We start from the raw sequence: 25,029 nt of genomic DNA on the forward strand, positions 1-25,029 counted from the left end.
GAATGTAGCCCATGTTTTGCAAACAAACGTAGCTGCAGCAACGAGTTCTTCCTCCCTGTACACAAGGATTCTTTGTAGTGCAAGAAGAAGTTTAATAACCCCACCAGAGCAACCAAGGTAAGTGATCGGCTCCCTGACTTTTCCTTGCAGGCACTCTGTGCATGTGGCACTTCTTCCTTCATTGCCCGCGTGGTGGTGGCAAAGGGGTGGGAAGTTAAAGGAGAATCTAAAAGTCAGGATGGATGGAGGTTCTGCAGAAGTCAGCACTGACTTCTCAACGTGCAGGCTCAGGATTCTGAGATCCTGCTTTAAAAAGGAGCATATTGGATGAACGGCGCATTCACAGGGAGACACTGAGTAGCATCTACGGCCTCTGAATTGGATGTTAGGGTTCAATTCCGTCCTCAACCCCAACATCTATGATGGGTACAACTCAATCTAACATTATCTGGAGTGGATATGGCACCGCGAGTATCCATAGCGAAGTCTGTAGGAGGATAAAAAGATGGAAAGGATCCTATTCTCCACCTGAACTTGTTAAAAGGCAGCTTGAGAAATCCCTCCTTAGTTGCCAAAACTTCGAACCGCTTCAGTTAAAGTTGACCTTTTAGACCAGGTTTACGGGTGTTCAATGGCCTGCGAACTCAGGCCCTTCCTGGTTTGACAAGTTATGCCTTCTTTCTAGGCAAAGTCAGGGTCAATCCTGACCTAGATATTGGGGTTTGCCGACCAGCAGCATTTGCCCTTAATGTGCTGTTACTTCCACATAATTTCGAGTCGGGGCTTTTTCCCCCCCAACAGCCAATTCTACTGGAATTTAGCGTGTATCTTGGAACAAATGCAGTTCTGCGGGCGGCATTTTGTCATTTTTGGGCGAAGTGTCATCTCAGGCGGGCAAAACGGAGGGTATGATTCTCTACCCCATGAGGGCTGTACTCACCTGTGCGTCTCCAGGGGGTTCTGCTCACTAGGTGCACGTCGTGGACAACCTGTCGTGATTCATGCCGCCATGCCGAGGTGAATGGATAATTTAACGTGGTGGGGGTGGGGTGGGGGCTAGCAGGCATAAAGTTCTGATATGCATATTTAAATGGATGCAAATTGGGATCCTGACTTTTCGGGATTACTGTTATGTCATTGGCAGGGGTGGGGTGGCGGGGACAATTGATTGGCGAAATCCTGCTCGCGTAAAAGACATTTCGGGACTCCCGCTCAATTCTCCGCCTCCTCCGTCATTCCCACCACCGTGGTGGAAAATCGTGCGCCCGTGGCCGATGGCTCAGATTCTGCTACCCACGCCCCCATGCGAAAACTGCACTACTTTTGCAACAAAATATCTCTTAGCACCTCAGACCTAACATCGGCAGAACAGAAGAGTAGAAAAAAGAAGAGTGGAGCAACTGAAGTAAAAGAAATGTTTTGCTTGCGTCTAAAGTTTGCAACTATATCACTATCCTCTTGTCCACTGATGCCAGCCTTACTTGGCAGTGGCAACAGGAATATCTTTGGCATTTGTACCACAGCCCACTCCAACGAGCAACTTCAAACCTGGAAAGATAGGAAAATATCCATTGGAAGCAGTGAAATCCAAGGTCCACAGGAAACAGTTGGAAAAAAAAATTGTTTGATAAAGTTTTCAAAATATAACTTTCAGAAATCACTGAATCGGTAACCAGATTGTGATACCAACCTCTTTTGGAATGCATTCTGCCTTGGCAAGGATTGGCCGTATCATAGCAAATGGGCGTACATCAGATATAGGTCTCAGCTGACGATCTTCCCAATCTTTCAGGACAATGCCAGCTGATCGTATGGGAAATCCTTGATTAATACAGTACCTCGGACCCCTGAAATTGTTTGAAACAAAAATTTTTAAATGAGTATTGATGTGTTATGTACTCTGGGATAACACAGGCTGCAATTCGATGCAGCTTTGACCAAAAAATACTCCAGACTTTGAAGTAAGTTCAGTGTGATTTATTGAACCATTAGCACAGTTCTCTATGAGTTCGCCTCTCCTGCTAATCTTGCTATAGGAACTCAGTCTAACTAACCAGTCTGCTCTAAACCACGTAGTGGATGTGATGCTTCTGATCTGCCCCTGTCCTTTTCTCTATGTGTCGCCTGTGGAAAGAGAAAGAGCTTGTGTGCCCTGTCCTTTTATATATGGGTTTTGTAATGCCTCCTTGTGGTAGTGTCACCTCTGGGTGTCTTGACTGCCCATTGGTCATGTCCTATTCTATGTGTTCATTAGCTGTAAATCTGCATGTCATGACATCTCCGGTGCTCCCTCTAGTGTTTACTTAGTCGTAGTGTATTTACATTAACCCCTTGTGTATTTGGTGATGCATATCACCACAAGTATTTTCAGAACAGGATATATGTGTGGAGATGCCAGTAGTCATTCGGGTGACGATTCAGGTTTTTAAAAAATATCTCAGTTGCAAAATTTGCCGGGGCTTTTTTTGAGCTGGAATATCTGACAATGCCCCAATAGCTTCTAACAGTATAGGCACGATGAACAGTCAAAAGGCTCGTTCAAAAGCAGATTTGGATTCACCTCAATCCTCACTGATGATAATCAACATATAATGTATTTTAAATGTTTCATTTTGTTTTGTTTTAATCTATACCTTTCAAACCTAGTCCTGTTGCAATCATGGGTAAACCATTTCATAACTGGAGCAGAAAGCGCAAAGTAGATTGCAGTTAATAGATTCCGCTTCACACAATATATTGCTTTTTTTCATTTTTATTTTTTTATAAATTTAGAGTACCCAATTCTTTGCCCAATTTAAAGGGGCAATTTAGCGTGACCACCCTACCTACACTGCACATCTTTGGGTTGTGGGAGTGAAACCCACGCAGATGCAGTGAGAATGTGCAAACTCCACAGGGACAGTGACCCAGGGCTGGGATCGAACCCGGGTCCTCGGCGCCGTGAGGCAGCTGTGAGGCCACCGTGCCGCCTCACACAATATATTGTTGAGATATTAACAGACATACATTAAATACTGTTAACCTGCATTTACCAGGCTTGTGCCTGTACTCACCAATATAGAAGCAGAGGTGTCACTATGTCCGACTGAATCCGACACAGGGTTTCCACAGTCCACTGAGAGACAAATGACAGGCACAGCTTTGTTCGTGTCTCTGCATTCATACAGTATTCACCACCATTAAACAAATACCGATTCCGTACCTTGTTCAGGTAGCTTTAAGCCATAGAACAAAAGACAATCAATACTTTGTGCAGAGCAAAGCAACAAAAGACTGGAGAGCAATTTGAACAAACGACATTCATGCTCAAGAATGACAAACACGGTGTTACAAAACAACACAAATCCAGATTCATTAAAAACAGGTCCTAGCCAAATCTCATTTCAAGTGTATATTGGGCTGAATCAACCAGAAAAATAATCAAAAATTCCTGAGGAACTATCGACTTTAAAAAATTGGTGTAATTTTAAACCCAGTGCACTGATAGTTCGTTTCACATCACCTTCCTGACCAAAACCCATCACGGCTGGAGTAAAAACTGCTCATCAACTCTCATCTTCCGTGGCCAACCTGGGGTAAGTGCTGGGAAATGGGATGAGAGAAAATAGATGCTTGATGGACGAAGCACGCATGATGGGCCGAAGGGCCTCTTTCCGTGCTGTATATACTCTGTGCGGTAAACAGAGCTCCAGAGCTGGAGAGCAGAACATCCAGAGAACCAGAGCAACGCTTACATGATCCATGTATCTTGACACAAAGTCTCTTTGGGTCTCCCCTATTTCTAGCTTCCCACCTCCCCTTCCTCTCCCACCCACCACCACCCCCCCCCCCAACCCCCATTTAGAAAGTACCCTGTTCTATCCAAAGTATTTAACCTCACATTTTTCTACGTTGAAACCAGTTTGCCACAATTTTGGCCATTGCATCCAAATGATGGGAACTCCAAGAACTTCCTCAGAGTTCATAAGCTATAAGAGCTGCATTGGGGCTGGTTTAGCACAGTGGGCTAAGACAGCTGGCTTGTAATGCTGAACAAAGACCAGCAGCGCGGGTTCAATTCCTGTACTGGCCTCCCCGGACAGGCGCTGGAATGTGGCGACTAGGGGCTTTTCACAGTAACTTCATTGAAGCCTACTTGTGACAATAAGCTATTATTATTATAAGTGTCCATCTAGATTTTATGACCAACCTCTGACTTAAGCACCTTGGCAGGTTTGACTCTGTTAAATGTTCCCTCTAAATGCAGTTCTTGTTGTTAAAGGGAGAGTGCTACCTACTGAATTCAGTTGACATTTGACCCAAAGTCTAAAGCAAACAAAACCCGTGCATGATTAATATCATAGGTAAAAGGTGACATGGAAAAAAACATTTGTTTTTCAATTCAACGGTGATCTGTTTTGTAGAAACAGTAACCATGTTGGACCCCATTTTCAAAAAGCTCATGTCTAAGTTAGTGAGATGAATCAGCGACTAACCTTTGCCTCTTTTTGCCATCCTTGATAACCTTTAATCTTTCAACATCCACCCACAGCCACCAGTATTTCTCGCCAGCTGTTCCCTGGAGGAATTTCTTGAATCTTTCGATGCCCCTTTGGCTCCCGAAGTTATAACTGTGACGTGGTGCCACATAGCAGACATCGCTGATATCTCGTGCCCCATTAGAAGTATCAGATTCTGCACTTTCCACACCCTTGCTGTCAGAAAAAGCTGGCGTCTGGGCTGCAGATGATTGCGAAGTTTGAGAAACACTGGACAGTGATGCTGTGTGAAGGTCCACGTTTAGACCACTGTCCAAGGGAAGATTCATTTCATCAGGTTTGCTGGTTTCTGCTATTTGAGCTGCTGCTATATCGCCAGTTGTGACCTGCTCCTCGTGCTTTCTTGCTTTATCGTCAATGCGGACCTCCTTTGCACGCGTTGATGTTTTACTAACTTTGGGATCTTGTCCAACTTTGTTCTCTGGCTTTTCCCCAAGGAAAATTATTTCTTGCTCCAGCAGAGGGTACTCGGGGACAAATTCAAATATTTCTTCGCCCACCATGAGTGGCTTAGAAACACCATGAGTGGAACTTTGTTGTGCTCCCTCTACCTTTTCCTGGTCAGGTTGCTGTATGCTGCGTTGGTTTAGCTCCTTTTCAATTTCAGTATCTAACATAACTTCATCCACTACTGAACTACCTAGAACAATTCAATATTGAGAAATGTAAGCCACGGGTTATAGAAAGACACAGAAGGAGGCCAGAGGCTATCTTGCCTTTGCCAGTTCTTTGAAAGACCTATCCAATTTGCTTCTGTTTATAATAGCTCTGAAAATTTTCCTTTCCATGTATTTCATCCCTCCTTCTTATTCATTGAATTTGTTTCCAGCACCTTTCCAGGCAGTGTATTCCAGATCATAACAACGCACTGTGTAAAGTCTAGCCTCAGATCACCTCTGGTTCTTTTGCTAATCGCCTCAAATCTGCGTCCCCTGGTGAACAATCCCCCGGTGCATCAAATGGTTTCTCCGCATTGACTCTTAAAAAACTCTTCCATGATTTTGACCACCTCTATCAAATTTCCTCTTAACCTTCTCTCTTCTCAGGAGACCACCGCACCGTTACCATTTATAGGAAAAGGGTAAGAATTCACTGGCAAAGCAATGGATATTTGACACACTCTATTTCTCTCCAGGACAAACTTGGGAAGTAGCCATTTCCACTAACTCTGGCAGTGGGGCTGCAGTGACGGACAAATCTGCAACCCGAGACTAATATTGTCTGGTCTGGAAACGGGTGTCCTGCTGATTAAACTAAAGAATTTCAAGGTGCAGTGAAGTACCAGCCGGACATTGAATCCACAGTGGGTCAAAGACGGAAGGATAGGGAATATATAACCAGTAATTTATTTTGGCAACATATAAATCAGCAATTCAGAGCCTGCATAAAAAGATCCTGCAAAAAGTGAAAGCTAATAAACAAATTATATGTCATCAAATTTCACGAGAGATTTATAGTCATTGCATAAGCTCATTTAGTAACTTACACAATCATACGAAATTTAAAAACCAGCAACGAAATATGGTAACCATTTTAATGCACCATTTCTTTTAGCTAATGTTTTCAGAAATACAAGTTTAGTTTAGTTTTTGAAAACATATTGCAGGATAGCATTATAGAAGATGAGTATAATTTAGATTTCAATCTCCATGGAGGAGGGATCTCAAATTGCACTGGGGGAGATTCCAATCTCCATGAGGGAGGAGCAATCTCCATGGGGGGGGGTTATCCCAATCTCCATGGGGGGGGGGGGGTATCCCAATCTCCATGGGGGGGAGGTTATCCCAATCTCCATGGGGGGGAGGTTATCCCAATCTCCATGGTGAGGGTACCCAATTTCTCCATGGGGGGAGATCCCATTCTCTCCATGGGGGGTAGCAGCTGCCTGGAAAAGGTGGGGGTGTGCCCTGATCTCCATGGAGAGGGTGGGGTCCCGATCTCTCTGGGGAGGATCCCAATCTACATAGAAGCGGGGGTCCCGATCTCCATAAAGGGGCGTGTCCCGATCTCCTTAGAGGAGGAGGCCAGATCTCTGTAGGAGGGGGAAGAGTCCCGTTCGCCGTGGAGGAGCGGGGTCCCAATCTCCATGGAGGGCGGGGTCCTGATCTCGGTGTGGGGGTAGGGTCCTCATCTCCGTGGAGGGCGGGATCTTCATCTCCGTGGAGGGGGGCTTCCCGATCTCCGTAGAGGAGGAGGGGGACCCGAACTCTGTAGAGGGGGGTCCTGATCTCCTTGGAGGGAGGAGTCCCGATCTCCGAGAGGGAGGTGTCACGATCTCCATAGAGTGGGGGGGGGGGGTCCTGATCTTGGAGGTGCCACCTTGGCACTGGCACCCTGGCAATGCCAGGTGGCATCGACAGGTTTTCAGTGCCAAGATGCCCAGGTGATATCTTACCTGTGCCAGGGAATGGGTCTGGGCCATGCCCTTCCATTATGAGGTGGGGTGCAGGGTGTTCCTTGTCTAGGTATAGGGGGCATAGGTTCAAGATGCAAGGGGCAAGGTATAGAGTAGATGTACGAGGCAAGTTTTTTTACACAGAGGGTAGAGGGTGCCTGGAACTCGCTGCCGGAGGAGGTGGTGGAAGCAGAGACGATAGTGACATTTAAGGGGTATCTTGACAAATACATGAATAGGATGGGAATAGAGGGATACGGACCCAGGAAGTGTAGAAGAATGTAGTTTAGGCGGGCAGAATGGTCGGCACGGGCTTGGAGGGCCGAAGGGCCTGTTCCTGTGCTGTACTTTTCTTTGTTCTTTGTTCTTTGATCTCCGTAGAGGGATGGTCCCGATATCCGTGGGGGGGGGGGGGGGGGGGGTGTCCAGATCTCCTTGGAGGAGGGGTATCCTTGATCTTGAAGAGACGTCCCGATCTCCTTGGAGGGGGCTCCCAATCGCAGTTGGGAGGTGGGGAGGGTGTGTTCTGATCTCCATGGGGTGCCCGATCTCCGTGGGAGGTGTCATAGATTTTGAAATTGCACGGAGTGCTGTTTAATCAGGTGCGAAAGGTGTCTATGAAGCCGGCAGGTGGGTTTCACAGCTCTTCTTGCCTGATCCAACACTATGTAATTTTGGGAAAATTGAACTGAATGAGTACGATTTCGCCCGTGTCCCAGCAGTGTGTTTTCCAGTGTTGGAGACATATCACTACTGGCCGGCAGGGGGATGTTCCGGTCCTGCTGACGGTTAGACCCCACCATGGGCCTCCTTGTGGCGGTGGGTTCGAACAGCGGGAAACCTGCTGACAGCGCCACAAACCATGCTGGGGAGAGGCATGGAAAATCCCGCCCGACGGCTTCAATTTTCTCAACCTTTACCCTTAAGAACCATATTCTATTGGATGTTAAGCTTAACACAAAAATAAACTGTGACTAAACACAGGAACAAGAATTGAAAGCAGACTTTCCTTTTACTACTTTCCTTTTTACTTTTGTCCTTTTCGTCATCTTGCTCTTATACTTACAAATGTCAACAGCAATTTTTGATGAATGCAAGAAATTGGTATATATTATATTTTCTATTTATGGCAGTAATGTTATTAAAAACCCTGGTTTAAAACACATTCAGGCAGCGTGTCTACTAAAGCTGTGATTAAGAAGTTGTAAAATGAGGTAACCATTGCTTCTAACCATTTACCTGTTTACGGAGAGATGGCTAATGGAACATTGTTTTGATTGCAGGAGATTCCCTGAGTGTAGATAATTTGAGGGATCGTGTTTAGTCCTCGATGAGCAGGTCATGGGATAATGTGGTGGGGTATAGATGATGTAATTAGCGGGTAACTTAGCAGTTTGCTGGAAGATTTTAAGTTGAGCAGCACTTTTCCATAGGGTTCAAGTCTTACAGGACAGAAGGATTGTCCGGTTGTTCCTAAAAGGAAAGGTCTTTCTCCAATGGTCTGCACAGAGAACGCCAAGTAACCCTGATTGCTAACTTTATGAGTGGATTTTAACTGTATTAGGTTGCTTTGTTGGACTATATATTGTGGCAGGTGTAGATAGTGAGCTAAAGTGTTTATTTTAATTTAAGAACTGTTTAACTGATTATTGTAAAGTTATTTCTTTAATGTTAATGTAATTGATTCTATGTTTAAATTAAAATGGCTTTAACATAAAAGACACTTATTGGTCAGTCAGCGTTCCTGAAGTGAAGTACCTTTTCCTCACAGTTTTCCAAATTGAAAATTGTTTGGGAGTTTCTCACCTGGTATCCTAACAAAAGGTAAGGTCTGATCTGGTATCCTAACAAATTAGCTAGAAAAGTGCATCGTAATGATAGCTAAGACCTCATTATTAGTCATAGGAAAGTTAATTGAAGGGGTCGATGAACAAAATTGAGTTCTGAACCCAAGGCCTGACGTGATATTAGTTATGCAAAAGAAAGGCAAGATTTCAAAATGTCAACACAGTTGTTGGTTATTATTGCACAAAAAATAATCAAAATCTTTTGATGATCAGTGAAAATATAATATAGCTATGGAAAATTCAAATATATTTAGCAAATGATTGTGCTAACAAAATAATCTACCAGCAATTAAACATATAATCAAATTTGTACACAGAATATTTTTTAAAATATCAATTAGAGATTATTTGACCGAAATGTACAAACAATCAAATTCTAAAATGTGATGAATGATTTAAATACACCAAACACAGGGTAAAATAATATTTCCTCATTTTTTGTTGGGTGGATATACTGGATTCCATAATATTTTGGCAATAGCACCCTTTAAGTTGTCATTTAAGTTTTATAACATGCCACGTCTAACAACAAATTGATCGTTCACAAAATCACTTGAAGGAAAATTATGTCTCACCATTTTTAATGGTATTCATCAAATTCCATGGTAGGTGGGTGACTCATCTTCGTAAAGACAGGAAACTATAAGATTAAGAGTCTTACCAGGTGAAAAGCTTTCTCCGGGCTTCACAGAAGTTGCAGAGGTTGCAGAAGGCTGTTGTGATTCTTTAATACTGAATGTGCCATCATCTTCAGAAGACAAGTTCTCCATTGAAGTTTCTTGTGCAGTTTCTGATAACAATTCTTCAGCTTGCGTAATGACATCCTACGGAGGCAAGTTTGTCTCTTGCAGTGATTATTTAGAATATTATTCTCAAAGACAAGTTAATAGTTGGTTGTAATTTGGGTAAAAATGCACGTAAAGTATTCACCAAAGTCACTCGCTGGAGATATGAGCAGCTTAAACATGTTTTGTGGTTCTTTGCTCTCTTATTCTGAATGCTGAAAAATTCTTTGTAGTTTACTCATCACTCCAATCCACAGGATTGTTTGGAAATAAAGATAGTTTTCAGTATGTTGGCCGGGATTCTCCGAGCCTCCACGCCGCAATCACGGTCGGCACGGGGGCGGAGAATGGGACGTATTGCGTGCGTGCAGTCAACGCGGCGCTGGTCGGGGGCAATTGAAAGAGGCCCCCACACCGATTCTCCACCAACAACTGTCTGAGTTCCCGTCAGCATGGTTCACTCATGGTTACACCCAACGGGAGCTCGGAGTGGCGGCTGCGGACTCAGTCCGCGGCGGCCCTGGTTGGTGGGACGGGGGGTTCTGTCACCGGGGGGGCTTCCAGGACAGCCAGGCTTGAGATCGGGGACCACTGATCGACGACAAGCGCACGCAATCTGGCGGAGGGGGGGGGGCTACCTTGTCGGGGCCGGCCCGCGGTGTGGGTCCACCATGTTGCACGGGGCCGCCGCAGACCGGCGGCCGGAAGGGCAGGGCCCCGTACCGGCAGCCGGAGCTGCGAGGAGCATTCCAAGGCCCTGCTAGTCCCCTTCACAATGGAGAATCACTCTGGACATTCTCCAGGAAAGTCCAGAGTGATTCGCTCCCGTTTTCCCGCGGGCGTGGGCACATAGCCCCATTATGAGAGAATTCCGCCATTGTATTTGAGGATATTAGGAAGACATTTTAGCTTTAAGTTTAACTTCAATGCTCTTTATTTGTGGGCTAAAAAAGTAAAACCTGGGCCCCAGAGTTTCTTTTTAGAATGGAGACAGCCGGGCAGCACGGTGGCCTAGTGGTTAGCACAACCGCCTCACGGCGCTGAGGTCCCAGGTTCGATCCCGGCTCTGGGTCACTGTCCGTGTGGAGTTTGCACATTCTCCCCGTGTCTGCGTGGGTTTCACCCCCACAACCCAAAAATGTGCAGAGTAGGTGGATTGACCACGCTAAATTGCCCCTTAATTGGAAAAAATAATTGGGTAATCTAAATTTTAAAAAAAGAAAAAAAAAAAAAAAAAGAATGGAGACAGCCTGGTGCTGTTTGTGTACCTGTATTTTTAAATGAGGTTTCACGACCCTTGAGGTAGTTTAGGGAAGTTACTGTGCCGGATATAGAGAGAGGGACCCACAGAGACAGAAAATACGATTTTAGTTCAGTTGGGGATTATGCTCTAAGGTGAAGAGAGCAGTGTTTAAATCTCCCTAACTGAACATACCAGCAGAGTGTTGAGGAAAATAAGTCCAAGAATCTTAGATAAGTTTCTCTAAAGTTAAACTAACGGGAGCGATCTAACGGGATATTTCTAAGTGTGATAGCGAGTGAGAATTGCCTTCCGATGGAACACCTTGGAGGAGAGCTCAGAGGATGCCACCATTGAGGTGTCACAGATGCCATCCCCACCCTCCACCAGTGCAGACACACACATGGGCAAAAGTTGTGGACAGGCTTCTGGGGCACGATCTGATGAAAACCATACAGTTACTGATGCACATCCGGGGGGACGGGACAACAGTCTAAGGTAGCTCAAAGGCCAATACTGCCAGGGTGACGACCGCAGGCGAATGTCTGGCGCATGACATCAGCACCATGTGCGGTGGTGTCCAGGGCATTGCTCAGTCAGCGACGAACATGGCTGACCGCCTGACAGCAAGTCCCAGTTTCTGGGGGAACATGTCCCTGATGCAGGTGGACCTTGCTGAGGCGCTGTGGCGCATGTCCCAGTCTCAGGTGGGCATTGCCAAGGTGCTCCGGTGCAAGTCCCAGTCTCTGAGGACCGTGTCTCAGATGCAGGTGGACATTGATGAGGCACTGCAGAGCGTGGCCCGACATCATGGTGCAGACAATGGGGAGCCGCCAGGGTTGGCAGAGCCAGATGACGTAGGGGCCTCTGGAACTCACTCCAGACATCCCTCCGTCCCCAGGTGACCCCCAGGGCCCTACAAGCACTGACCAGGCAGAGAGAGCACCGAAGGCTGACCTGGACCCTCTCTACAGGGAGACGACGGTGGTCTCCAACTCTTCCAATTCCCCCCCCCCCTGCTGACAACGGTGCCTCTTGGGGTCAGTGGGCAAAACAGGGTGATACAGAAAGGCATGTGCCACTGGCATAGTGGTTGGGGCTCTCTGGCCCCAGAGGATGCCCACCAGGGGCATCAAATGTCAAAAATCTGTCAAGGTATATTTGTGGATGAAGGAGTAGTGTAATAAAGTTAATGTAACAATAAATATAAACTTATCCAGATGGTCACGCTCTATAATATGAAAATAACCATCATAAGTATTCGATGAATAGCATGGGAATGCATAATTTATTATAGCCCCAAATATCCTAAGAGCCTTTGAAGTTCGTGGAACACAAACCTGCAGAGAGGAACTGGAGAAACCAACTGAGAACTGGGGTGGGAACCTAGTAACGCTGAATCTCTATCACAAGGATCATCACCATCAGATTTCTGCTGGATATGTTTGCATGGAGTCGGAGGCAGAACCGATGGAATGGTGGAAGCCAATGACTGTAATGCAACACTCATCCCTTCTGTCCCAACTATGCTATGGGCTGGCAAGACAATGTCATCCAATATTGTGAAGGGCTCTGGTGTGCAAAAACAGTCGAGTTTAGAGTGAGACAAGGTTAGTACCTGAGCAGACAAACATTTTACAGGATTGGCCAGCATGGAGACCTGGAAGGCGGGCAGAATGGTTAGCACCTTAGTGAGGGTGGGGGTTCAAGTGCCAAGAAGTGTTGATGATATGACCTGAAAAAGAGCATGAGGCGTTTCGGAAGAGAAGCAAGAGAAAGAAGGGGGCTCAGAGTTAGCAAGTGGAGGGCCTGGGGTCGGTTTGATTTGGTAAGCAAGGAGCAGGGTAGAAAGCAGAACAGGCAGCCGGGCAAGTGACTCAATCCAAATCACAAAGAAGACTGTTATGGTGGCCATGAAGGACATGGGACATTGTCCAAGAAAGATGAACTCAGTATTGAGGAAGGTTCATTCTTTGGGGGTCCCGGGTAGTTGATCCCCCAGGGCAGTGCCCAATTCTACTTGAGCTATATAATGGCCACCCTGTTGTCTCCAAATTGAAAATGTTTGCCAGAAGCTCCGTCCTGTGCCTGGTATTGACTCAGACATCACAGATTTGGCGAAGCAGCCAGATTCATGCCAGAGGAATCAGAATATCCCTCCTACAGCCAGGCAGCCCATGGGTGTGAGCCCCCGTGGACTTTTCAGGGTTCCATACTTTCAATCCTGGTAGATGTACAGTCCAAATGGTTGGAGATACACCACATGGGCTCCACGGCCTCCCACGCTACGATTGAGAAACTACGGCAGAGTTTTTGCGCACATGGCTTACCGGAAGACCTAGGCCAGGGGCCTCCGCGCCGAAATTGCATTCGGCACGGGGGTGGAGAATGGGGTCTCAGACCCGCGATTGGCTCCGACCCCGGCGACAGGAGAATCGGCACCAGTCGCGCTCGTGCGGTCAACGCGGCGCCGGTCGCTGTTCGTTGAAAGAGGCCTCCGCAGCAATTCTCCGCGATCGACTGGCCGAGTTCCTCCGGTGTGGTTCCCGTATGGCTTCACCCGGAGGAAACTCCGCAACTGGTGGGGGGGCGGGGGATCAGACTCCAGGGGGGCCTCCACGACAGCCAGGCCCGCGATCGGGGGTACCAATCGGCGGATGGGCGCGATCCAGGGGGTGCCTATCCTCTTCCATGCTGGCTCGCTGTGTGGCTCCGCCATGTTGTGTGGGGGACGGCTCGAAAACGGCCACCACGCGCATGGGTGGACCCGGCGGGGCCCTGCTTTCCCTCTTGAAGTCAGAGAATCACTCCGGACATTTTGAAAAAAGTCTGGAGTGATTCGCGCCCGTTTTCCGGCGGACTTGGGGACATAGCCCCATTTTCGGAGAATCCCGGCCCTGGTTTCAGACAGTGGCACTGCCTTCACCTGTGGGGAGTTTCAGGGTTTCATGCAATCCAATGGCATCAGACACATTGGGACAGCACCTTATCATCAAATGGGCTGGCAGAACGGCCGGTTCAGACCTTTAAAATCGGCATGGAAAAGCAACTGGCTGCATCCACAGTAACCAAATTGGTACGGTTTTTATTTGATTATAGGACTACTTCTCATACAACAAAAGGTATCGCCTTGGTTTCAGACAGTCGCCCCAGCGGAACGGTTAATGGGACAGCAGCTTCGTATGAGATTAAGCCGACTGTACCCAAAGCTGGCAGAGAGAGGGTAGAGAACCAGAAAAGAAAATCTAGCCCAGCGAGATCCGAAAGGATATTCAAGACAGAGCATCTGGTCCATGTGAGGAACTTTGGAGATGGTTCCAGCTGGGTCCCTGGAGTCATATTGGAGAAAACGTGACCTGTATCCTCCAAAGTGAAGGTCCAGGATAAGGTCTTGAGGACACACCTGGACCACCTGACAGGAAGGGAGTCCATCCCTGTACAGGCCTCACTACCGACCACAGAGGTGGCCGCAGCTAGTGCAGGGGGTAACAGCGCAAGAGAACCCTGTATTTGTCTTCCGTGGTAACGAGGAATCAGGTTACGAGATGGAAGCAGAGGAATCCCGTGTCCCGACTATAACAGGCACCGAGGAGGAATGCGCATCGGTTACTCTTCCGCGTTCCCTCCAGAAGGGAAGGTCTCCAATTCGGTCACAGCACTAAAATTATCTGACCACCTGTCACGCTCCCTGCATGGCGAGTCCCCTGCCTGGATGGGATGTGGCCATTACTTGGACTTCCCGTACCGGCTGAGGTTATTCATTCCCTGCCTTCCAATCACCACCAGTCAGCTCTCACCTTCAAAGGGGAAAGCAGTCTACGGTCCTCTGGGACTATGGAGACATTACTTATTTGCTTTACTTGGACTTTAATCAGGGTGAAGGTGGGCCCACTTTCCGACCTGATTAAATGCCTCTTCCACCAAACGCAACATGGGGGATGGCTAAAGATTTCAGGTCCTGACATTGCCCTGGCCCCCAGAAACTTTGCCAGGATTAATCTCGCACTCCCATGGTGCATCACCATTCCTGCTTTCCCATAGTTACAGTGGTGAATATTCTGGGCACATGTATTCTTCCATCATATACCACGGTAGCACAGTGGTTAGCACAGTTGCTTCACAGCTCCAGTGTCCCAGGTTCGATTCCCGGCTTGAGTCACTGTACGGAGTCTGCACGTTCTCCCCGTGTGTGCGTGGGTTTCCTCCGGGTGCTCCAGTTTCCTCCCACAGTCCGAAGACGTGCAGGTTAGATGGATTGGCCTTAGGTTAGGTGGGGTTACTGGGATAGGGTGGAGGTGTGGGCTTCAGTAGGGTGCTCTTTCCAAGAGCCGATGCAAACTCTATGGGCCTCCTTCTCCACCTGCTTGACACCCAATCATGAATATGTCCAATTGCTCAAACTAATTTGAAAACCCAAAATATGCTTGTATTTTAAGTTGAACCCAAAACTGAAATTGTATGAAAGTTGTCAAAAATTACATTTTGGTTGGCTTTTACTCCCTTATAAGTATTATAAGTATGAGATAAAAAATCAATCCGAAGACCGCCACAGTTAAAAAGCTTAGCAACACAAGAAGGCATATAACGATGTCATTGGCAATCTTGCCTCACTATGCATCGACAACAGGTCTGATCCCTCTTCAAAGCTGGCATGTATCTCTTCCGTGGTATCTTCAACCGTCTCGACGATGTTAGACATGGACTCTTCTTTTTCAAGAACCCATGGGTTGTAAGCAGGGTCTATTTGTGGCATGCCAAATCCAGTCTTGCATTCTAACTGAGACAGCAGTTTTGCCAGCCTGTCATAGATATTAGGAACAAAAATCAGACAGGTTGTACTTTTTGACTAGATACATTTTTTTTCTTTTTTAGATATTAAATATCAACACGCTACTTTGTTTAACACTATACATTTACAATTTCTCCCTGTAAGTTACAAATATGATTGGTGCCTGGAATTAAATTCAGTGATATAGGTCAGACTGCGGGAGAGTGCAAGATATTAACATTGTGTTCATGTCTATAATGGAAATACCGCAAGGGCAATTCGTGATGCATGAATTTCTCAAAGGAAAAAGCCAATATTTTAAAGCTGTTCCAAGTTTCTAATCCGGTTGGGCAGGAACACAGAACTTACAGTGCAGAAGGAGGCCGTTCGGCCCATCGAGTCTGCACTAGCCCCGAGGAAAGAGCACCCCACTTAAGCCCACAACTCCACCCTATCCCCGTAACCCAGCAACCCCACCTAACCTTTTTGGAGACGAAGGGCAATTTATCATCACCAATTCACCCAACCTGCACATTTTTGGACTGTGGGAGGAAACCGGAGCACCCGGAGGAAACGCACGCAGACGGGGGGAGAACGTGCAGACTCCGCACAGACAGCGAACCAAGCCGGGAGTGACTGTGCTAACCACTGTGCTACCGTGCTGCCCCTTGGTGAAGACATTTTCTGATACTGTTCACTGGCCAAGGAACCATTGTGTCTTGAGTTCTCCTCAAATTATTATCATTAATATTCTTTATTACAATTGGTTCACAATATTCATTGTTGGTTGAAATGTCTTGCCCTGTTAATGCAGGGTAACAGTACTCTGTCACAATAGTCTATTATTAAGGAGAGGGGAACAGAGCACCTAAATGTTTTAAAACTGATTGGAGAGTGTTAGCCTGGACTGGTAAATATGCCTGATGAACCTGGTTTAAATTTTTAAGAAGTGGTTGAAGTCGTGGGCACATGGCGGTTTACCCATGTGGGGGGTAGAGAGTTTTTGTTTTTTTCCGCAGTACACAAGGATTGACTTTTTTGATATGGGTAGGACCCTGCTCCCTGGGGTGAAAAACAAGGTGGCGGTTATTTCTTTTTTTTAAATAAATATTTTTATTCAAGTTTACATTTTTACACTGTACAGGAGATGACTGAAATGGTTATTATTTAACAATTTGCATGCTGTTTGCCCCCCCCCCAACCGTTTGTTGCCCCCTTCCGTCCCCATTTCTACTATTTTCAGACCCTTTCCTCTGCCGCAGATGGTTTATTTATCGCTCAATTTGCTCTTATAGCTTTGTGTGTTTGTGGTGAATGTAATATATATATGAATATATGATAATTCACATTGTCTTTGTAAGTGCAGTAGCGCTATCCTACCACTAGGGGGAGTAGCTCTGGGAGTACTCAGGAACTTGTACTGGGCTCCACCCTTGGCTCCACCCATGACTCCTCCCCCTAGTGCAGCTGTATAAATATCCTTGTCCAGAGTCAGCCTGAGTTCACTAAGAGTTCATCAACGGGTAACAGGCTGGCTCTGAAGTAAGTCGATTAAAGCCCAGATTCATATCGGAAACACGTGTCTGGTGAATTGACGGTTCCATCAGTGTGTGTGTGTGGTGTGGGGTGGGGTGGGGGGGGGGGGCCTCTGGCCCCTGTGTCGGTCTCTCCCTGGGTTTCCTCCTGCCATTTCCTTGGTTCTCTCCCCCGTTACACCCCCCCCCTTGTTTCTGTCTGCTTTCTGTGGCCCTGGTGGTTCCCATATGTACCCCCCACCTCCGCTCCTTTTGATCCATTGTTGGCTTCAAACAGGTCCTGGAACAGGCTGATGAACTGCCCCTCGGATGATTTATTTGATCTTTACCAGATGCTGATAATCCGACAGATCTGCCAGCCAGTCTGCAGCTGTGGGTAGAGCTGCTGTTCACCAGCCGAGCAGGATTCTCTGGCCGGCGAATAGGGAAGCAGAGGAAAGAGCGTTGGCCCTCTTTCCCAAATGTAGTTCTGACTGGTCCAATATCCCGAAGACCGCAACTCTCGGGAATGGCTCCACCCTCACCCCCACAACCTTGGATATTGCCTCGGAGAAGGCTGTCCAGAACCCGACAAGTCTGGGGCAAGCCCAGAACATGTGGGCCTGGTTGGCCGGGCCTCCCTGACACCGTTCACACTTGTCCTCCACCTTCTTGAAAAGCCTGGGGCGGGTTTCTCCCCTACCCGGTGGGGCGGGGGGTTCCCGGCGGGATGGAGTGGCGTGAACCACTCCGGCATTGGGCCGCCCCAAAGGTGCGGAAGTCTCCACACCTTTAGGGGCCAAGCCCTAACATTGAGGGGCTAGGCCCGCGCCGGAGTGGTTGGCGCCCCGTCGGCTGGCAGGAACGGCCTTTGGTGCCAAAGGGACTTCGTCGGCCGGCGGAAGTCCGCGCATGCGCAGGGGAGGGGGTCACTTCCGCCTCCACCATCGTGAAGACCATGGCGGAGGTGGAAGGAAAAGAGTGCCCCCACGGCACAGGCCTGCCCGCCGATTGGTCGGCCACGATCACGGGTCAGGCAACCGTGGGGGCATCCCCCGGGCCAGATCCCCCCGCCGCCCCCCCCCCCCCCCCCCCCCCCCCCCCCAGGACCCCGGCCACGCTGCCTTGTCCCGCCGGTAAGGTAGATGGTTTGATCCACGTCGGCAGGAGAGGCCCGTCAGCGGCGGGACTTCGGCCCATCGCGGGCCGGAGAATCACGGGGGGGGGGGGGGGGGCCGCCAACAGGCGCCCGCGATTCCCACCCCCGCCAAATCTCTGGTGCCGGAGACTTCGGGACACGGCGGGGGCGGGATTGGCGCCGGCCCCCGGCAATTCTCTGACCCGGCTGGCAGGAACGGCCTTTGGTGCCAAAGGGACTTCGTCGGCCGGCGGAAGTCCGCGCATGCGCAGGGGAGGGGGTCACTTCCGCCTCCACCATCGTGAAGACCATGGCGAAGGTGGAAGGAAAAGAGTGGGGGTCGGAGAATCCCGCCCCAGGTAAGAAGTCTTACAACACCAGGTTAAAGTCCAACATGTTTGTTTCAAACACGAGCTTTCGGAACATTGCTCCTTCCTCAGGTGAATGAGGAAGCTAGTGTTTGAAACAAACATGTTGGACTTTAACCTGGTGTTGTAAGACTTCTTACTGTGCTCACCCCAGTCCAACGTCGGCATCTCCACATCATGGAAAAACCTGCTCATTCGGGTTCTGGTTTGGTGTGCTCTGTGCACCACTTTAAATTGCATGAGGCTTAGCCTTGTGCAGGAGGAGATGGAGTTCGCCCTACTTAGTGCATCACTCCAGATTCCCTACCCTACTCCCGTCCCTAATTCTTCCTCCCATTCCTGCCTTGCTTCGATCGCGTCCTTTCTAAAAGTCATTCACATATGTTGCCACAGTTCCCTTTTTCTATACTGTCTGCGTCCAGTAGTTCCTCCAACATTGTGGCTCTCAGGTACCTCGTCGTCTCCTTGCGGAGAAAGTTTCTGACTTGTAAATGTCAGAGTTCTTGGGCTGGATTCTCAGCACCGCGGCGCCGTAATTGCGGCCGGCACCGGGGCGGAGAAACCATCTGCCCCACGGAATCGGGACGGGCGACGGTTCCCCGATTCTGCGGGCCCCGAAAAGTACTCGCAGACTACGCCGCGCCGCCTAGCACCTACCTGGGGACATTGCTGGAGGCATGCTCCGCCATTCTCCGTCCCCGACCAGCCAAAGTCCCGACGGCGTGGATCTAATGTGGTCCTGCCGGTCGGGATACTATATTGGCGGCTGCAGACTCAATCAGCTGCTGCCCTAATCGGGGGCGGGCCAATCGGAGGGCAGGGGGCATCTTACACGCGGCCAAGCAATGTTTGGGCAGGCGGTCAGGGCGGACACGCAATCGGGTGGTCTATTTTCAGTGTCCAGCTCCGGGGGTCCGAGTCCGCCATGAAGCACCGGACAGCAGCTGCAGGCCGCCGCCGTGTGCATGTGCGGCCTCCGACGCAGAAATGCAGGGCTCATATCTGCAGCAAAAGTTGCTCGATAGATGCCAGGTCCCTGCTAGTCCCATGCACGGCTAGGAATATGTGGCCCTTTCACGCCAGTTTTTCTGGCATGAATCCACCGTTTTGATGCCGGCGCTGGGACATAGTCCCAAAAACAGAGAATCCGGCCCCAAGTCTGTTCAGTAGTTCCAGTCTCGACGGCAGCCCTTCTGAGGTTGCACGTCTGTCCCCCATGTAAAAGTCCCTGATTGCTGGCGTCCCCTCCCGTCCCATCTCCACCTCTTAAAGGTGGCGTCTCGCATGACTGGTGGGAACCTGTGGTTGCCGTAGATGGGGACCATGGTGGACACCCTAGTTAAACCGAGAAGTTGTCTCATCTGGTTTCAGGTTCTTAGTGTTGTTACTACCATTGGGCTGGATGTGTTCCACAACCCCCACCCCCCCCATACATACACACACACACACACACAAACGGCATAAGCACTTTGTCTATTCTTTGGAAAAAGGCATTAGGGATATAGATCAGTATGGATCTAAACAGGAAGAGAAACTTTGGCAGTACATTCATCTTGAAAATGAAAATCGCTTATTGTCACGAGTAGGCTTCAATGAAGTTACTGTGAAAAGTTCCTAGTCGCCACATTCCGACCCCTGTCCGGGGAGGCTGGTACGGGAATCGAACCGTGCTGCTGGCCTGCTTGGTCTGCTTTAAAAGCCAGCGATTTAGCCCAGTGAGCTAAACCAGCCCCTAAGCCAGCCCCTCTTGATAGTCTGCGCCCTTCCTGCCAGGGAAAGCGGGAGTGCATCCCATCTCTGCACATCCTTTTTAACTTCCTCCGCCAGACTGATCAGATTCCACTTGTGGATCTGTGCCCAGTCGTGGACTCTCTGGATCCCTATCAGCCATGATCGAATTAAATGGCGGAACAGGCTCGAGGGGCTGATTGGCCCACACCTTCTCTTTGTTTGTATGATCCCTTTCTATTCCAAATGAACAGAGTGGGCACCTATGAATTACAACTGATTCAAAAGTAGCAACCAGGTTCACAAATGTCTGGAGAAAAGGTGCCACGTGCACACCTATGTTAACTTGTATTGTTACGTTTGCACATTTAAACACTTTTGATTATTCCAGTTGGCAGTAACATTGACTCTTTCAGTGATTAAATGTCATTGTAAACTCTGCAGGAAGTAAGATTTCCTCTGTGTGCTCAGCATTGTCAGATTGCCAACCCGTTCTCTGGAAACAACTTTCATTCTGTTGAGTTTATCTTTCCCCATGGTTTTCTCTAAGCAGTATCTGTTCAGAATAGATTGTCAGTACTGAAGGAGATTTATGTCAGGAAACTATCCCAATAAACGTCACACACATTAAAGGAAGGTCAGAAGCTAGATGCAGTTTTGGTAACGGGCTAGCGAAACAAACACAGCTGCCAGCCGAAGGTTCAGATAGAGGGGTTTGTAAGTGATGGAGCTTGGTCCGCCGTTTGCAGTGTGATAACTGGGGCGCAATTTAACGGCCTTGTTGCCGCCGGCGCGGATTGGTGTGCGGCGGTTATATTGCGAGAGGTTGAAATCAGGACCCGTGCCAGACCCCAATCTGTTCGCCATCTAACCAGCCTGCTCCTGTTGGCGGGTTCTGGATTCTGCCTGGACAGGGCGAGACATCAATGAAGACCCGTCTCCATCTGATTAACGAGATGGAAGCTCAATGCAATGGCCTCCCGGAAACTAACCGGCTCCCCAGCAAGAGCTCTCGCAGGCACCGTTTAGCACTCCTATTTAAAACCTAGTGCTGCTGCCCCAGTGCTTGGGGTGGTGGGGGGGGAGCCACCAGGGGGGCATGGGCCGGGTTGGGAGGCTGGGTGCCATCAGGCGGGGGTCGCCCCTGGGCTGGGCTGGGGGAGGAGAGGCGGTCAGTGCTTGCGGATCCTACAGGCCATCCCTCGAATGCATATACCTAACAGGAGCTACTACAGCTGCTCCCCGTCTATCCTACCAAACACTTCCGGGACAGAGCCCTGTTTGTGGTTACATGCTGCAGGTCACTTTAACTCCCTTTGACTGTAGGCAGCCTCTGGCTGCACAGCTGAAGGCAATTGCTAATAAGGACTTGGCAATGTTGGTTATATAAACACCTCAGTTACAGGTTGTGTTTGCTGCTTGCTCCTGCTGGTGCTGCAAATGCCTGGAGGCTGCTGTTGCAGTTTCCTTCCTTTTCTGTAGCCGGAAGGGCCTGGGTCCTGGAACACCGGGCTCAGGGGGATGCATGAGTCCAGAAGGCAATCGGTTTTAATCAAGAAGACACTCTGGGATCTGTTGCGTGACATTGATCCAAATGGGCCACCTGCTAACTCCGTTGAATGCTCCCAGGATGTGGATGCTTTTGTTGTTGGTGTGGTGAGTGCTACATGTAACTGGCACGTCACCGCGGGGTAAACACGCTGGAAATCGAGGATGTTCAACTGCACCTTGAGCGTCAGTGGAATATGTGGATGCCAGGATTTGGTTCCGGTGAGATTCCGTGTGGGAGGGTCTGCACAACAGCGGTTTAGGGATGGAGAATGGCACTGATACATGGAACAAGTAACACATTGATGGACAGATCATTTCAATGATAGAATTCTGGGCATGATAACACATTCCAGGCTTATCCTCCATGTCTGTTGAGGAACCTGCGGGGGGTGATGCCATGTGTTTGTTATTCTTTGTGGAAATGAGCTGATGTACCTTTGTATTGGCACCAATACTGAACGGTGATGTTTCCTTGTTCTTTAATGTTTAGTGTAATGTGTGGAATGTTACGTAGTTGAATTTCAAATCTTTGTTACTGTTGACCGTTTAATAAACAAAATATTCTCAAATGCATTCTTGTGGGCACACGTGCCAGGTCACAGAAGAGTTTTATTGCTGAGCATTCCAATCAAACTGTGAGGCCTGGACACCGGGGCAGAAGCAACAGCATGTGTGCCACAGGAGACAGTGCGACACCTGTACCATGTCCTTGCAGGCATGAGTGCTCTGGTCACTGTCTGTGCGGAGTCTGCACGTTCTCCCCGTGTCTGCGTGGGATTCCTCCGGGTGCTCCGGTTTCCTCCCACAGTCCAAAGATGTGCAGGTTAGGTGGATTGGCCACGCTAAAATTGCCCTTAGTGTCCAAAAAGGTTAGGTGGGGTTACTGGGTTACGGGGATAGGGTGGAGGTGTGGGCGTAGGTAGGGTGCTCTTTCCAAGGGCCGGTGCATACACAATGGGTCAAATGGCCTCCTTCTGCACTGTAAATTCTATGATTCTCTGATTATTATTATTAATCCCTCCTTCTCCCTCCCCTCACCAACTCGCCCCGATCACACCCTCTCCCTATTGATCACCCCACCAATTTCCCTCCTCCCTCACCCCTTCAATCCCCGACTACCCTGTTCCACGCTCCCAGAGTCTGTTTAACATCAACCAGGGTGATGGACCTGTGTCGGCACTGTCAGCGGGCCATTATACAAGGCAGAAGAGTGATGATAACCCGCTGGGATAAGCTCTGGTGCTCCTCAGTCTATGCCATAGTCTGACTCACATCTTTCTGCTCACAACACACTCACACCCATCACCTGCTCATGGTCTGCATCAGGGGCTCTTGCTGCAGGGCCATTGTGCCTGGGTGGCAGGGAGAGCATGGGGCACCAGCTCCAGAGTCCCCTGCATCATCTGGCCCTGCCTGTCCAGGCACCTCCCCATAGTTTGCATGCACTCCAGAATGGACCCAGTCACTGAGGAGCCCCGGCAATGTCCACCCGCGCCAGGGAGACATCCTCCAGCGACTGGGACATGATGTCAAGGTCCTCAGCCATGGTGCCACTGACTGAGTCACGCCTTGGACACCGCCACTCAAGACGCTGATCTCGTGCTGCCGGCTTTCAACTGCGGTCGCCACCCGAGTAGTGTTGGCATCGGTGCCACGGATCATTGGCATCATCACCTGCGCCCATGGCCGTTGGAACTTCTATGCACTTGCCGGGGTTTCGTAGACGTCCCCTCCCGAAACGTACTGCCGAACCCTGGCCTCTGCATCAGGTCCGGGAGAACCTTGTCCAGAGGCCCACCATCTGACTGGGACTCAGCTGAGTCCTGGTATCCAGCAGACCTCCGACTGCTGTCTCCTTTGGATGTTCCTGCCTCCACCTGCTGTGCATCAGCAACGGTGTGGAGCTCACCCGATTGTGCCCCAGAAGCCTGTCCACTACTTCGCCCACCGAGGTGTGTGTCTCTGCGCTGGCGGAGGATGGGGATGACACCTTAGAAGCATCAATAGTGGTATCCTTGGAGCTCTCCTCAGATGTGTTTAGGTAGCAGGGAGGCAAAGGTGACCCCGGAGGGCCCGACCCCATCAGTCAGGGATCCTGCGAGAGATTGTACTAGAGAGGAGTGAATCATTTCATCTGACATGAACAACTCAATTGAGATAGTCCATCTGGGTGAAGAGGCAGTGGATCCGCATGTCTGTGGCGCAGGCCAACCTCACGGTCGGTGACTGATCTATCCTGGGTCAACCCCACCATCTCCAGGGCCCATTCCTCATAGGGGGTCAGGCCTCTGATGTCCAGGATCCCACCTCCTGTCTGAGCCCTTTCTTGACTATTATGGGCCTACTTCTCCTGCAGGAACAAGGAGAGGGCATTGTGAGCCGCATGCTTGATGCTTCAGGTGTCTATGGCAGGTGGCATGTGTGGGCACGAGGCGTGTGCTGGTGGGTGCCAGGGTGTGCTAGGGCACAGGCATGGCAATATGCTGGTGGGAGAGAATGCAAGGTACCAGCCACTGACTTGGGGTCTACGTGGTGGCATGGCAGTGTGCTGACTGGAGAATGTTCAGTCGCTCAGGCGCGGTCGATGTGAAACGCTCCGGTGTTTAAGCCGGCGGCAACATTTAGCCGCCGTTTCAGAAAATCCCGCCTATTTCTGACTGCTGCATTGCTGCAAATTGTCTCTCTGTGGTGCACATGTGCATGCTCCACCGGGTAATAACAATTGAACTCGACCTGAAATTCCAAAACTCCATCCCGTTAGGTTCACATGTTAAGAAATGCTTTTGGAATGAGATAGTGGAATGCTGTGACATCCATGGAATCACAACAGTGGCAGCAAGAGGAGAGAGGACAAAAATAATCGGCAAAAGGGGAAAGAGGATCAAAGTAAAAGCAGCAAATGCATTCTCCTCATGCAGAAGCTTTTAAGGTTGTAACTGCTGGATTCACACGTCGCACAACATCTTCATTTTCATCATTTCACCCTCCCCCCTACCCCAATTTGAGATTCTATAACCAGCTGCCCCCCATGGCAAAGAGCCAAAAGGAAATGGCTTCTCCATGGAGGAAAGAAAAGCCAAAAGGAAGAGTGACTTGATGCTCATTTTTGTACATCTCTTAATAGCTGGTTAGAAAGTGCCCTTGGCAGATGCCCTCA

At 49.1% G+C, this 25,029-nt stretch overlaps 1 protein-coding gene across 4 annotated transcripts in view; it reads right to left on the bottom strand.

Moving 5' to 3' along the window:
* Positions 1 to 25,029, bottom strand: part of LOC119972762 (regulator of G-protein signaling 22-like) — a 142,011-nt gene that overhangs the window by 80,998 nt on the left and 35,984 nt on the right. For all 4 annotated transcript variants that reach the window (XR_005462150.1, XM_038810088.1, XM_038810089.1 and 1 more), the window contains exons 6-10: positions 15,412 to 15,604; positions 9,442 to 9,604; positions 4,476 to 5,178; positions 3,054 to 3,215; positions 1,691 to 1,847 (exon numbers count right to left, since the gene is read on the bottom strand). Coding sequence is in view for 3 of the 4 variants with exons in the window: in XM_038810088.1 (XP_038666016.1) it covers positions 1,691 to 1,847; positions 3,054 to 3,215; positions 4,476 to 5,178; positions 9,442 to 9,604; positions 15,412 to 15,604 (1,378 nt within the window). In the remaining variant the exon portion in view is untranslated. The remainder of the gene's footprint in view (positions 1 to 1,690; positions 1,848 to 3,053; positions 3,216 to 4,475; positions 5,179 to 9,441; positions 9,605 to 15,411; positions 15,605 to 25,029) is intronic.

The sequence above is a fragment of the Scyliorhinus canicula genome, chromosome 10 (assembly GCF_902713615.1).
Source record: "Scyliorhinus canicula chromosome 10, sScyCan1.1, whole genome shotgun sequence".
NCBI lineage: Eukaryota > Metazoa > Chordata > Chondrichthyes > Carcharhiniformes > Scyliorhinidae > Scyliorhinus > Scyliorhinus canicula.